The sequence below is a fragment of the Cyanistes caeruleus genome, chromosome 13 (genome assembly GCF_971803275.1).
Source record: "Cyanistes caeruleus chromosome 13, bCyaCae1.hap1.1, whole genome shotgun sequence".
Classification (NCBI taxonomy): domain Eukaryota; kingdom Metazoa; phylum Chordata; class Aves; order Passeriformes; family Paridae; genus Cyanistes; species Cyanistes caeruleus.
The window spans coordinates 4,449,791-4,463,570 of NC_141713.1; the positions used below are offsets into that span (position 1 = coordinate 4,449,791).

The 13,780-nt window shown below is 39.6% G+C and overlaps 1 protein-coding gene across 1 annotated transcript in view; it reads right to left on the reverse strand.

The window, feature by feature from the left end:
- LOC111934012 (uncharacterized) overlaps positions 1 to 12,923 on the reverse strand; it is a 411,068-nt gene extending 398,145 nt beyond the window's left edge. Inside the window, exons 1-2 of the mRNA XM_086849765.1 lie at positions 12,786 to 12,923; positions 7,003 to 7,120 (exon numbers count right to left, since the gene is read on the reverse strand). Coding sequence (XP_086705891.1) covers positions 7,003 to 7,120; positions 12,786 to 12,800 — 133 coding nt within the window. The 5' untranslated portion in view covers positions 12,801 to 12,923. The remainder of the gene's footprint in view (positions 1 to 7,002; positions 7,121 to 12,785) is intronic.
- Between the last annotated feature and the right edge of the window lie 857 nt (positions 12,924 to 13,780).

The following is a 13,780-nucleotide window of genomic DNA, read 5'->3' on the forward strand; positions in this document are numbered from 1 at the left end:
TCCTGTTCTTTTAGCTTCCATGGTTTTCTTATAGCCCTGCTCACTTTAAATAAGCTTATGCTAGATTTGAAAGTCTCATCAACATGAGACTTTTTTGTAAGCCCTACTTTTTGTTTCTTAATTACATGGAGATATTCTGCCATCGAAGAACCCCTCAGAGGAAACAACAGATTCTGGGTGGGGTAAGGCCAGATTGAGACAATATGCTGAAAATACAGTGAGGAGCCTTTTACTACCTACAGGAGTCTGATGTTCCATTCTGCTTGAGCCCAGTGGTTTTTTATGCCTTCCATAGCAGTATGAGAAAACCCACAGGCTGGCTGATAGGTTGTACACAAAAATTTATACACAAAAGGGCCAACACCAGATTTATCCTTTGAATTCCTTCATCTCTCTTCCCACAACAGGGTACTGGACAAATAAATACAATCCTCCCATTACTTTTCTATGTCACTGAGTTTAGAACTGAGAAAATTATGTTCTGAAAAAAACCCTTTGAAAAATACTAATTTTTCAAACAAGCATGTATACAGAAAGCATGAGCACTTAGTTTTTTCACCTGAAAAAAAATATATTAGTCCTTTTCCTCTGTTTTCAGTATATTGAAAATATATTCATAAACAGCTTCATTATTCCTTCATAATTTCCAAAAGGTGGATATTTACCACCTTGTGGTAAATTTAAATTTAAATTTAAATCTACCTTGTGGTAGATTTACCACCTTGTTCTCCCAGTGTTCTCCAGTAACAAACCTCACCCCAAAATGTCAGCTCCATCAAGAACTGGGACTTTCAGTAGTGTCACTAAACTGTGGTGATGAGATTTAGTAACTACACCTGAAACATCAGGGAGTGCTGTGATTTGGGCAGATGAAATAAATGCCATGGTATTTCCAAACTGATTGCCCATTTTGTACCATACACAGAGGGAAGCAGTACAGAGCTGGGTAAAAGCTGCTTTGCCTCGCTATTCAGGGCTGACAGGATGCTAATTTATCTTAGTTGCCTGCTATCCATCATCATTTGACAGTCTGGTGAATGTATCGATAAAAGCCAAAGATTCTCCTCTGGAAACCCCAGATTTCTGATGCTTTCTGCTGTCTTTTGTTTTGCATGGAAAGGCAGGAACATTAGCAAAAATCATGCTGACCATCAGGCATGGTGCCTACCCTTGGATTCATTTTTAGGAATAACCTTTAACATGATACTAAAAAATAATAACTCTGGGTTTAATTTTTTTGGGGGAGGGTGGGGAACTTAATACCTTAAGATATTCTAAGGGCAACTGAGATAAAAGGCACTGTAGTTTCTGACCATATCTGCCAATGTCTAGAAGGGTTTAACTGAGTCTGCCATCAGATGGACTGACCCAGTCTCCAAGAAATCTGGACTCTTTTCCAGCTGCATATTCTATCTTTTAAAGAAGGCACTTATTAGGCTACAGACATTTCCTTCTCAGGCATTTTACTGGCAGTCTCACGTTCCAATCTCTTTTTCCATCCTATAAGGTCATATTCTGGTCTTGGTCATTGGAAATCTTAATTCTTGTAAAATTAGAATGTTTATAAAAATGTGTTTGTGCAAATGCACATATATATACACGCTACAAGAATTTTTATTTAAAAAGCTTAATGAATGACGTAAGTCTCATTAAAACCTTAATACCTTCTGAGCAGAGATACTGTGTTCCTTCAAAGAAGGAGGAAAGGATTTAATGATATATTAGACATTTTACAGTATAAATATATTCTTGATTAATTAAATCTGTGTAGTCTATTGCCTTACCCTGAGGAAACTATGATATTCAACAATGCTTTTCTTAATAAGAATAAAAACCCAAACAACTTGCTTTTGATATTTAACCTAGGAGAAGAGATGTAGAGAAAAATATTTTATGAACTTGTATAAACAAAGAAATTTAATTCTTTCCTTTAATTAAAAAGAAACAATGCAACTTGTAAGAAACGTAAGAAACACACTTACTTTCTTCAAAAAGGAAGATTAATACAGGTTAAAAAGCCTTTCCAGTTTTACAAAATTAATACTGTGCTTAATTACATGAGATTAAAATTTCATTATACATTATACTTTAATTGGTATAGAAAGGGCCAGAGGTTAAAACCTTTGCACGAGTTACCTTTTGTACTGTTCCAATATCTAATAACATAGCAGTTTTAAATTATAAACCCTGACAACATTTAACAAGTTTCTTACATGTTTTAATTTTACCCTAGTAATCTTTTATGTGGAGCAGTAGTGTTCCTGAGGTCATAATCCTGGACAAGGAAACAAGCAGAGACAGAAATCACTACAAAGCCAAAGGGGCTGGATGTTATTGGATTATGGGAAAGTCCTACCTGGACTCCAAGATCAACTATCCAGCAGCTGTGGTGTTTAAAACACACTGTGAGGGGCAGCTTTTTGCCTCCTAAACAGGCATTTGTACCTTCAAAAACACTGGGAACTTCTTGGGAAAGGATCAAACAAATCTGGAGGGTCCTTCAAGTGGCCTTGAACTGTTTAAACCAATGATGCCAGGTCCCACAAGTGGGATTTTCAGGGGTCTCTGAGGGGTTTAGGCATACAAAGCCTATTGACCTCTAATGGAATTAGGACACCTATTCCAGAGGTGTTTGGAAAACCCAACACTACTCAGGACAATATTCCCTGAACACAGATAAGAGGAGGCAACTGTTTCAAGGACAAACACAACTCGTTTTTGGAAATGAATAAAGAGATTTATTTATATGTATGAGGTACATTTTACTGGTAAAATAGTCCTCTCTATAATGAATCCCTAATGAATCCACCTGGTTGCTGAATCCAGGTGAGTCTGGAGAATTGATATTGGTCTACAAATACTGATTTGCACACCCATAAATACAGAAGACTATTTTAGTGTTGCTGCAACAGATCGGTTGAACAGCCTTTATTCCTGAACAAGTCCAGGGAAAAAAGGCTTTTTTAGGGAGCCAGTATTAACTGCTGCTACTATGGGGACCCAAGATAGAATTTCTTTCTACTGAATTCAGTGATTATTGATTGCTCCTTAGTATTGGCAAAGTCAGCGTGTTCATGGACTCCTTGCTGTTTAAATGCCAACCACACAAATTCAAGAGTGCACCAACTAAAAACTGTAAAACAACTTTCTAAGCCATATTTTGACCTTTTTCCCCATCCACACTTATGGGCATGTGAAAAATTAAACAAGTGCTGCTCTTTATGGCAAATCTAGGCAGCTCAGCATCTCCATCATGCAAAAAACTGCATCCACCAAGAGCCTTGTGTTGTTTAGCAGCATCCCACAGTGACCTGGAGAAAAGGGGTGTTTGTCCATGCTGTTGCACTGAGGTGAGAACAGTTCTAATTACCTATTTTTTTTTTCCTGAGGTAGTTTACAGTTGACTCTCATTATTGGATAACTGTTTAATCAACTCTAAAAAATACAGTATAATTAGATACAGCATGAGGAAAGGAGGGAAGCAGCTTCAAGAATGACAGGAGCCAACTCAGTATTTTGTGAATATCTTGTTTGAACCAAAATTCAGGTGCTGAAAAATACACAGGTTTGTGCTTTTAAAACATTTAACAATCTTATACTACCTCTTTAGACACTGAAATAGTTATTCAGAGTCCAATTTGAATTAAATTAGTGTAACTTCATCTAAATCAGAGATGTGCTGATTTGCCCAGTATGAGATTCTGACCCACACTCTTTTTTAGTAGCATACCAACTCTGAGCCTGATAATGTTTTCACTGAAAAAGAAAACTTCAAAGGGATTTTTGAGTGCTTAATGAAATTCATGATGAGGCCTTCTGCAAGTAACTATAGAGAGTAATTTTAAAATATCTTCTTCATTAAAAGGACAAACTTTCAGAGCCAGCAAATGGAATTCTGTAATTAAAACATGTTTGTTTAAAAAAAAAATAAATCTGGAGAGGTCTTGGACAGTGAAATAATATCCTTTAGATTAGTGTTTAATTGAAAACAGTATTTACTGCTCTACTGCATTTGACAGAGCTCTTTACTGTGCTTCTTTATGTATAATTGTATTTTGCAACCAATTTAAAATAACTAGATGAGTGCAGTCCTTATATAAGGTGAAGATGAGTCCTTGCAAGGATATCAACGTCTACAGGGGTTTCTTCCTAACAGATATGAAAAAGTAATTTTCATTCTGCTGCTTTCCTGTGATCCTTTCTGCATATAAAATGCCTTTCACAGGCATACACACACACACACAGGACTCCTCACCTGAGAGCAATACTTCCTGAAATACAACACAGCCCACTCTAATACTCTCCCCACCTTTGATTTAGGGATGAGTCAGATCCTAAGAAGAACTTTTTTTCCTCCAACAGCATAATCTGTTGCTTTTACACCTATATAGTCTCTTTAAAATGTGACTGCTACAACTGTAACAAAGAAGAAATAAATAGGAACAATTCTGCCCTGACAATGTTATGGGTAAATAGCTCAAAAGATAATTCTAAACTTCCAAATTGCAAAGGGGAAGTTTAGGTAAGTGACTCTTCTCCCTGCCTTAGAAGTATCGCTGGTTTTTACCAGAGTTTTAAATTGCAAAGCTCTTTGAGCTGCTCTTGCAAGAAGCCTGAGTACTCAAAATTTGGCCATATCAGTGGAAATATTAATGAGCTTGGCTTTGGATGATTATGCAGCCCATTTCCTCACCCCACTGACAACTGCCTTGTTGCATCTTTGATCAAGTTTAGTTTAGATACACTCAGATCAATGACCCTGTCTGTCCTCATACTCATAAAAGATGGGTTTAACATGATGCTATTGAAACAGCAATAATAATGCCCTGCCACACCAGGAAAAGAATGTGCTATGAATCAGAACACTTCTTGGTAAAGATATTACATTTTTCAAATGTGATTTTTAAAAGCAGGAAGAGGATCTCAGTATGGCTTATTTGCATGTGAGACACTCAAGCTCTTCCCTTCTGTGCCCATACTCTGATTGCATTTAGCATCTCAGCCTATTGTTATAGACAAGAGAACGTCCAACTCTCCCAAGGTTAATTGACTGGTGTTCTTTGAAATATACATGAGAAACTGTATTGACTGTCTCACATCCAACCTCACCTGTCATGCAGGAGGAGAACGGGAACAGGGGAAAGGACTCCACAAATGGATGAGAAGGACAAAGGTGAAATGCAAAGGGCAGCACTAAATTTCACCAAAATCCTTTCTCTGATGTTGTCTTGTGTGTTTTCCAAACCAACTCTTTGTGATTAGAAGGAGTCTGTAATTTTAAGAAGAGATTTCTCCTATAAATTTGCCAAGTCACCCGGTTCTCTTAATGCTATAGGGTCTCAAGGCAACTGAACCCAACAAACAGGAATATGCAGATGGCCCAGATTCATTTGCAAAATTAACATTTGTGGCTTTTCAGTCTTTCCTAAGGATGGTGATTTCTTCACATATGGAAATACTTCCATAACATTTTAAAGTCTACACTGATCAGACTTCCATAAATAATCATTTTATGTCAGATACTACAAAAACAGGACCCCAGTTACCTAAATCAAGAATAAAATTACAAACACTATGTTGGCATGATCTGACAGAGTCCCATAGGGAGAGTGAATTAGACCATAGCCCCTGAAGTGACACATGTAACTTCCTTAGCTATTTACATTAAACTTCAGCCTTGCAATATTAAACCAGATTATGCAATGATATCTGATAAAAAAGTGTATAAATTATATGCAAGAGTTCTCTGGGGGGAAAGTGTTCTTCCCTGTGACTTCCCCATGTGGTCTGCACACAGGGATGTCAGAAGTGCAGCATCTTCTGGAGATATCTCACAGAAGAAATAATATCACATGGGAACTGACAGTCTACATTGCAGTTTTTCCAGGCTCATTTCTTCAAGGGATAGAATTAAATTTGGCTTAAATATCACACCCTTCCCGTGTTTTGAATGTTCTGACACCGGGAGAACAGCTGGAATTGTTAAACCTCAACACACCTTGAAAACCGCTCCGTGTAAAACAGAACAAAAGGGGTTCTTTATTTCAGATAAAAAGCATTGATTTGTACAACACTCTTGTATGTCACTTCACACAACAGCAATTATTGTTATGCTCAGGTTGGAAAAGGGGTTTACCTCAGCTTGCTGACACAGCCCTGCCCACCCAGCACATCCCCTGAAGAGCCGAGGGAAGCCAAGCACACATCTGATTTTCATGACTCATGTCTCCACCATGACAAGCCTGCACAAGACACGTTTCTGATGATGAGATAACTCCTTGTAATGCCTCCACCATGATAACTGGATTTCTGCTAAGCTTTCCATGACCAAATTACAGCCATAATCATGACACACTGCACTCCACTGCCAGTAGCATAAAGTGACACCTGCTTACAACAGCTTGAGAGGGAACTTGTTGGTACGACCAGAAACATAACCAATAAACAAGGGGCTGTTTTTGCTAAAAATTGCTCCTATTGGATCAGGCCCAGCTTGGCAGCCTCACAGAACCAGAACTTACCTTCACACCAGGCAGAAACTCTGAGGGCAATGAAGCACTTTGTTGATGGAACAAAGAAAATACTCTCCATATCATACGAAGGAGTAGCAGTCACACAGATACAATTAAATCTCTTTGGATTACACTCAACCCCCATCTAGACTCTAGTGCAGAAAATCCACGCATGCAATCTGTGCAAAAGCCAGAGGTAGCATATTTTCATTCCTCAGTTCAGCACTAGGAGGTTACAAATGCCAGTGTCCTACTCCCTTTCAAAATCTCTCATCTCCTACCCCCTACCTGCCAGCTTTACAGAGCATTTCCCTTGCCACTAATTCTGATAGCATGCCCTAATTAACTCATTTTATCTTTTGGTATAAATCAATTACAATTAAAATATAGTTTGTCAAACCTCAGTGGACTGTTGTTTCATGTTAAAAACATTTTTACTCATGAGAGAAAGTGTGATTAACTTCAATAGAAAGCTTAAAGTTCAACTTACTATGTGCAGAGGGAATCGAGCAGAATCCTTTGCAAAACACTCCAAGCTTCATCTCTGTCTGAGGAAATTTAAACAAGTGGAGGGTTTTACACTGGTCACTGAGAACATGGGTCAGGATCTAGGAAAAAAAAAAAAAAAAAATTGATAAGTTGTTGGCTTGTTTTTGTTTCATTTTAAAAAAACGTGGTGAACGAGATGAAGAAAATGTCCAGCATTGAAAGGATCAAAAAGAGCTTTTTAGGCATCATGCTTGTTGTGAAACATATTTGCAATGTGCAGTACTGTATTTTAATTTTAGATGGGAGGTTGAAACACAACAAGTCCAGTGTTCCAGCACAGATAAGGGACTCAGTTTCTTTGTATATGAGTTAGCAGCAGCAGAAGTCTGGCAGAGCTCCCTGTTTCAGTATGGTCAGAGGTGCACTGGAGGTGTCCTGTCCCTGCTCTGATCACCACAGAAACCATTTTAAACACACAGGAGACAAAATAAACAGTAGAAGAACCTTCCACACGCTATAATGTGTTATATATGAATTATATAAGGTCCTAGATTCCTAATGAATGTGATAGAGAGAATTGAAACAGAAAAAATAATCTGTACCTAGATAAATGGGACTGTAATACTTTATTTCTTTTTACCCTAGGGCAGTTTTGATACAATAGTGTCACAGAATACAGCCCAGAAAATCCTCATCTGACAGATTCCAGTGGTTGCACTGGTAAGGGATAAGGGAAGGGGACACCCATGGAGGATCCCACGGTATCACACACATCCCTGAGGGATGGCAGCCCCTGAGAACCCATGGGACACCCCTCAGGAGCCATGCCATCAGCAACCCACCCCAAACTAGTGATTTTCAAGAAGAAATGTGAAGAAAATTGGCGTTTGATAAGATTCTGCCACTAGGTTCAGAGCTATGTATAGATGCCACTATTATTTTTCCCTGCTAAGTGCCACACCAGCCCCATCTTACTCCAATGTAGCTCCACTTTCACCCAATGACACTGGCACTGCTCCAACAGCCCACTTCAACATGAAGATCAGCTGATTTTAAAACCCCTAGCCATCATAAAACTTGTCCAAAATTTAAAATGATCTGGGCTCTCTTCAGGTACTCTGCCTGTGAGCTCACAGCCTGCCCAGCCTGCCTTGCCCTGAGTTTTCTGTTAAGTGCAAAGATGTTCAGCATCCTCAGACACAGCACCTGAAATCCAGGTGGCTGCACTAAAAGTCAAAAGTTTTCATTCCCACGGGCACAACTGCAAAGCAATAAAAAGGGGGGGCATCATTTAACAACTGGATTTCTGCTGCACACTTGCATTGCCATGAACCAGATCCCTGTATTTACCATCAGCTGGGAGGCTGTGATGATTGCTGCTCTCAGAGGCTTGAAATATTTCCTTTATGTTTTTATCCTGTAAGATTCCATGGGTATTTTACTGCACATTTGTAACAAGTACAGCTCTAGATTAGCAAACCACGGTTTTGTTTGACCCCAGCTACCATGTAAGCTTCTAGTTTTCTCTAGTCTAAAGTACACTGAAGTATTTTTCTGCTTTCCTGCAGTTTTTAAGTAGATAATAAGTCCCAAACTTCACCAGCCTTTAGCTGAAAGAAGCTTGTCACGGTGGTTGGTAGCTAATGAAGATCCTTTTAGTTTATCTTCATCAATTGTCAAATATTTGAGTCCATGAAGTGGTGTGATGAGGTACAAAGACAGATATTTGAAGGGATTTTAACTCATTTGAGCAATTACATGCTTAACTGCCCTGCGATAATCTGTCAGTCTGAGTCTTTTCTACACAGCAGAAGTGGGGAGTATTAGAATAGCTGGATTTAGAACATAAAGGCCTGGCCTGAATGGAAGAAAGGCACCAGAGAAATTAATTGCCAGTAACAAACAGCAGGACTGCTTGCAAGTTATATATCACATAGTTACCTACCAGCAGTGGTAGGAGCCAGCTGTAAAATAACAGGCTGAATTGTGACAAAATAGTCACTGCTATGAAATCAGTGAATACCATGAAGAATTTAAACTAACATTGGCTAATCTAGTACATTGTATTACATAAATTATATAGATAGAGAGATAAAAATTTTGCATTATGTAAAGATTTGCTAAACCTAAATTTCAGTAAAACAAACATGATTTTAATTATAGCTCTAGGAATATTAAAAGGTGATCCTGTAATTCATCTGCTGATATTTATTTGTGCATGTGTTTTTGCCATACTCACAATATAAAACTTGTGTAAATCCACTAATGGAGAGCAATGAGTAAAATAAAAAAGGGGAAGAAATATTCCTTTATGTGTTACTCTTTAATTTGAAATTTTTATATTAGAGTCAGATTATTAGGAAGATCTGATACTTGTAATGGTTTACTTACAACTTCCCCAGGCCCCAAAAGTTCTAAGAGGAGCCAATTATAGAGGAGCTCACTTGAGTCCAGGCTCAGCGCTGCTCTGGGTCCCTGTTTGCAGAAACATGACTTACAGTCCTTTTTCTTCTCTTTCCCTTCCCTGTCAGGTCCCTGATGTCATCAACTTGCTCCTTCTCCAGCCTCCCTCTCGACACCTGCACAAATAGGAAAACCTCTCCTGCAGTCAGTGCTGTTGACTGCAAGTTCAGCCATGGCACAGTGGGAGCATCCCACAGAGCTGAGTCCACAGCACCTTCACCCTACACCCTCAGAGCCCTGTCCAACCCAGCCCCACCCTGGGATTTCCTGTACTGGGGGAACATCCAGCCCAGTTACAGCCTTTGTACCACAGAAATTCAGCATTTCTCAACTTTTGCCCATTTCTGGGGTTGGGTTCCCCACCACCACCCCAGCTTTGGAATTACACTGTGAGGAATGGACCTGAGGACTTGAGGCTACAAATTAATGTGGACTTGAGGCTACAATTAAAGCAAGAAATATCAAACACACGTGGTGGTGTCTCTCACTGCCCTCCTGGTAACACAGACCTTAAAGGACAAAGCATGTTTCTGTTGGGACAGAGCCATTTCATTCCCATTACCCACGTTAATTCTGATGTTTATTTAAGATTTGCTGTCTCCCTGAGGTGCCAGCTCAGAGGGAGCTGCTTAGCATGGCAGTGCTGGGTGTGAAGCAAAAGCCCTTCACCTCGGGGACTGTGCTTCAGCTCTGACCTAAGGTCAGGAAGGAAATAAGATAGGTAATCTCAGCTCTGTCCCTAATGACCAGTATTCCACATCACAATGCTACACATGGCTGTCAGCTCCTGCTCAGGAGAGGCCCAGGACACAGCCAGCATGGGGAACTAATTACCCTCCCATCCCAGGGAACACATGGGCAGGCTGGGAGCGCCGGTGAGCTCCAGGAGCGGGCTAATAAAGTGGAGGAGTGTCACACACATGGCTGTGGCACACAGTTCAGGAGCCGCCTTCGTTTTCCTTCATTAATGAGGATTTTTATTTAAGGCTCACTGCATCACATTAACATATTAAAAAAAGAAAAAGAAGGAGAGAAAAAAAAAAAAAAAGGAAAAAAGAAGTGATTTATTCGGTCAGCCCAGTGTTGCAAACCTCACCTGCCTTTTGTTTTTACAGCCCTAATTCACATGGGCCAAATTAAGTCCAGACTTTTACGAGTGGGGCATAAAGGGCACATAGAGCTGCTTCCCCCTTCAGTGGAAGAAGGAATCATAAATTGGCTGCTTACACTGGAGAATCCAGAGGAAGAAATCATGCAGTGCCAGCAGCATTAGTTGGGTCACAGGCCACGTCTGAGCTGGGTGGACTGCAACGTGTTCTCATTCTCTCCCAACTATATGGAGGGAAACCAGTAAGGAATCAAAGTCTTCAAAGAGCTGATGTTTACCACACTCCTCCTGCACCCCTGGAGCAACCACCACCCCTGGGTATCGCTGCTCACAGTGCACAGAAGGGTCTCTCCCTCCATGAGAGGGCTGAGCCTCATTAGCTCACAGCCTAACATTTATTGGGATGCAACAGCTTTCTGTAATTACAGCATCCACTAAGTGCCTAGACCGAGGGGTGGAAATATCTGGCAGCAGAAACACAGGTCACTGCCAGTACACACACACACACACAGGTGCTCACAACTCTGCTACAACCAGGCAGCACCAGCAGAGCCAGCAGGACACTCTTTTTGTCCTACTAAAGGCCAGAATATGCAGGAGGCTTAGAGCAAAACACGAAGTAGTGAGCACCAAGGAAAGGGATATCTTTAAAAGGTTGTGTTTTTATGGCTGTTAAAACAGCAGAGGTGTTAATTAATTAAAAGAGAAGCAGATAGTGGAGAAAACAAGGGATTGGGAAAGATGTGTTATAACTGAAAGAAAGTTACCTTCACACAGAGCCACATCTGCCTTTGCAGCAAAGGACAGAGCCCACCACTGCGAGCATTTCATCTGGGAATGGGTGGTACCCTCTGCTTCCACCTGTGCGGGAACCTGGGAAATGTAGTCTGTCAGGTGGCCCCTCTCTTGCATGGGCCCCCATGACTACATTAAATAACATTATTTTAAAGGATTTTAAGTATTTATATAAGTACGTGGGTTGCTGGGCTTTTCCTCAATTGAAAAACAGATCCAAACTCTTTTGAGTGATGGGAATTATAAGCACATCCTCAAAAAACATACTGGTCCAAACAGGGAGAAAAGTAAGTCACATTTATCTTGTTCTGAGTCAGACTGAACTGCATAAACTTGGAATGTTTATATTTTTATTTAGAGTACTGACTTTTGGGGTAGCACTCTGTAGATTTCATGTGTACCCTATCCAAGCAGCAGCAGCATCAGAAAAACACCTGTGAGTTTCAGTGGTAACCAAGGACAAAGAATCACAGTGTTCCCACCCTTTCTGAAGAAGACAAACCATTGGCAACTTGTGCAGATTTTTCTTCAAACTATATGTCACATAAAAATGTCAGACCAACTGGGGATTAGATCTAAAATCAGGCTGGAGTCTGTTTCACTGGAAAACAGTCAGAAGCAGTCTCCTTATAGCTGTGAGGAAATCTGTACAGACAGACTGCTAGACCAAAGAAGACAGGCAATGCACCCTCGTGGGTTTTTGTGTTTTGGTTACAGCATGTGCCTCAACCAGAAATACTCATCTAGTTCTCAGGTCCTGAATTAAGCTTAAACATTAATTGTACTTGCTGCAATGTCACAAATAAATGCAGCAAGTTCCAAAACTGAATCACTCCATGTTGAACCCAGTCCTGGCAGATGCTTGTGTTTTCCTGGAAGAGAAACAAAAATGGCAGAATGAGGCACAGGCTGGACTTTGTGTCTCTACACCCAGGAGTAGAACTGAACTGGTATATTTAGAAATGAACAGTGATGAGACACAGATCCAATTCCAGGATGTCCAGTATCCCTCCTGGAGCAGTGATCCTTATAAAGGACAAATCTTAATCACCTGAATTACCACATTATGGTCATAATTTAATAGGAAAATGGAATACCAAAGGTATGGCAGTAAAACCAGTTGGTTTCCACACTGTTCATTTAGACAACTGCAAATAATATTTGCAAACATGGGCAGAGAATGAATTTTTCCCATTGAATTCAGCAAAGATTTTACCTCATACCTTTTCAGTTTACCAGTCCCATAAGCTAAATTTGCTGACATGCTGCAGAGAGCAGGACTAAAGCAGCAGGTATATGCTCATTGCTTTAATTCATTTAGTGAGTTCAGGTATAATAGAGATTTTCTATTACAGCCAAGCCTTTGAGACAGAGGCAAAACAATCTTAACAGCAACACTAAAAATTATTATCACTTACATTATCGTAGCACATGGGAGCCTTCACTGACAACTAGAACTTATCACAGACAAATACAAAAGACAGAGGGAGAAAGGAGTTTTCAGAATGCAGCATCTTCTATTTCAAGTGTCAGAGATAGCCCTCGAAAAATTAAATCTGCAAGGAACGTGAGACAAGTTTTGCCTGAGATCTGTTTCATATTCTTATTGGCATCATCCCCCAGGGGCAAGTAATTTTGAGTGCAGTACAAAGTTGATAATATGCTGAGTATAATTATAATGAGGACTGATTAAGTTGGTAGCCAAAGTAGAGTAGCTCTATATCTGAGAGAGCATCATAAAAGAAAACCACATTAAAAGTTCTGGGAAAAAAAAAAACAAAACTACACACAGGGATTGACAACTAGTTTCCCAGTGAAATAACAAAAAAGCTGAGATATATTGTATGCAAAACAACCCCCAAACAGTAAAATTATTCTAATTCTTTTAAGGTTTCCATGTCAAAAACTTAAAATCTGAATACATTAGATGCTGCAAAAGAGAAGAAAGTATTGACAGCTGTAGCTATTCCATGCAATTAAGTTCAATGTGCCCCCTTTTCCAGTGGCTGTTGAACAACTATGTTTGCCTTTGGAATTTTCTTATTGGTTTCACAGGAACATTTGGCAACAGAAAAAATTTTTGAATAAATCTTTTCAGGAACTGATTCATCCCTGATTCTAGGGGAATTACAAGAGCTAACTGGTTTAAGGGCTGATTAAGCCAGTCCACTGTTTGAAAGTATTTCCTCCTTTTGTTTTCTGTTTTTATTTCACATTTTCCTGCAGTCCTCTGTGTCTCACATCTTAATGTGTTTTGAATTTGGAACAGTAAATCCAGCTGGATGAAATCGCACAAAATCTGAATGTTTCACATGCTTGAGTCCTGCTTCTTTGACAGGCAAAACTCATGGATACAAATTTTTAATAATTATTTCTATATCATGATCACTTAAACTGCCAGAGAAAGAAAAGA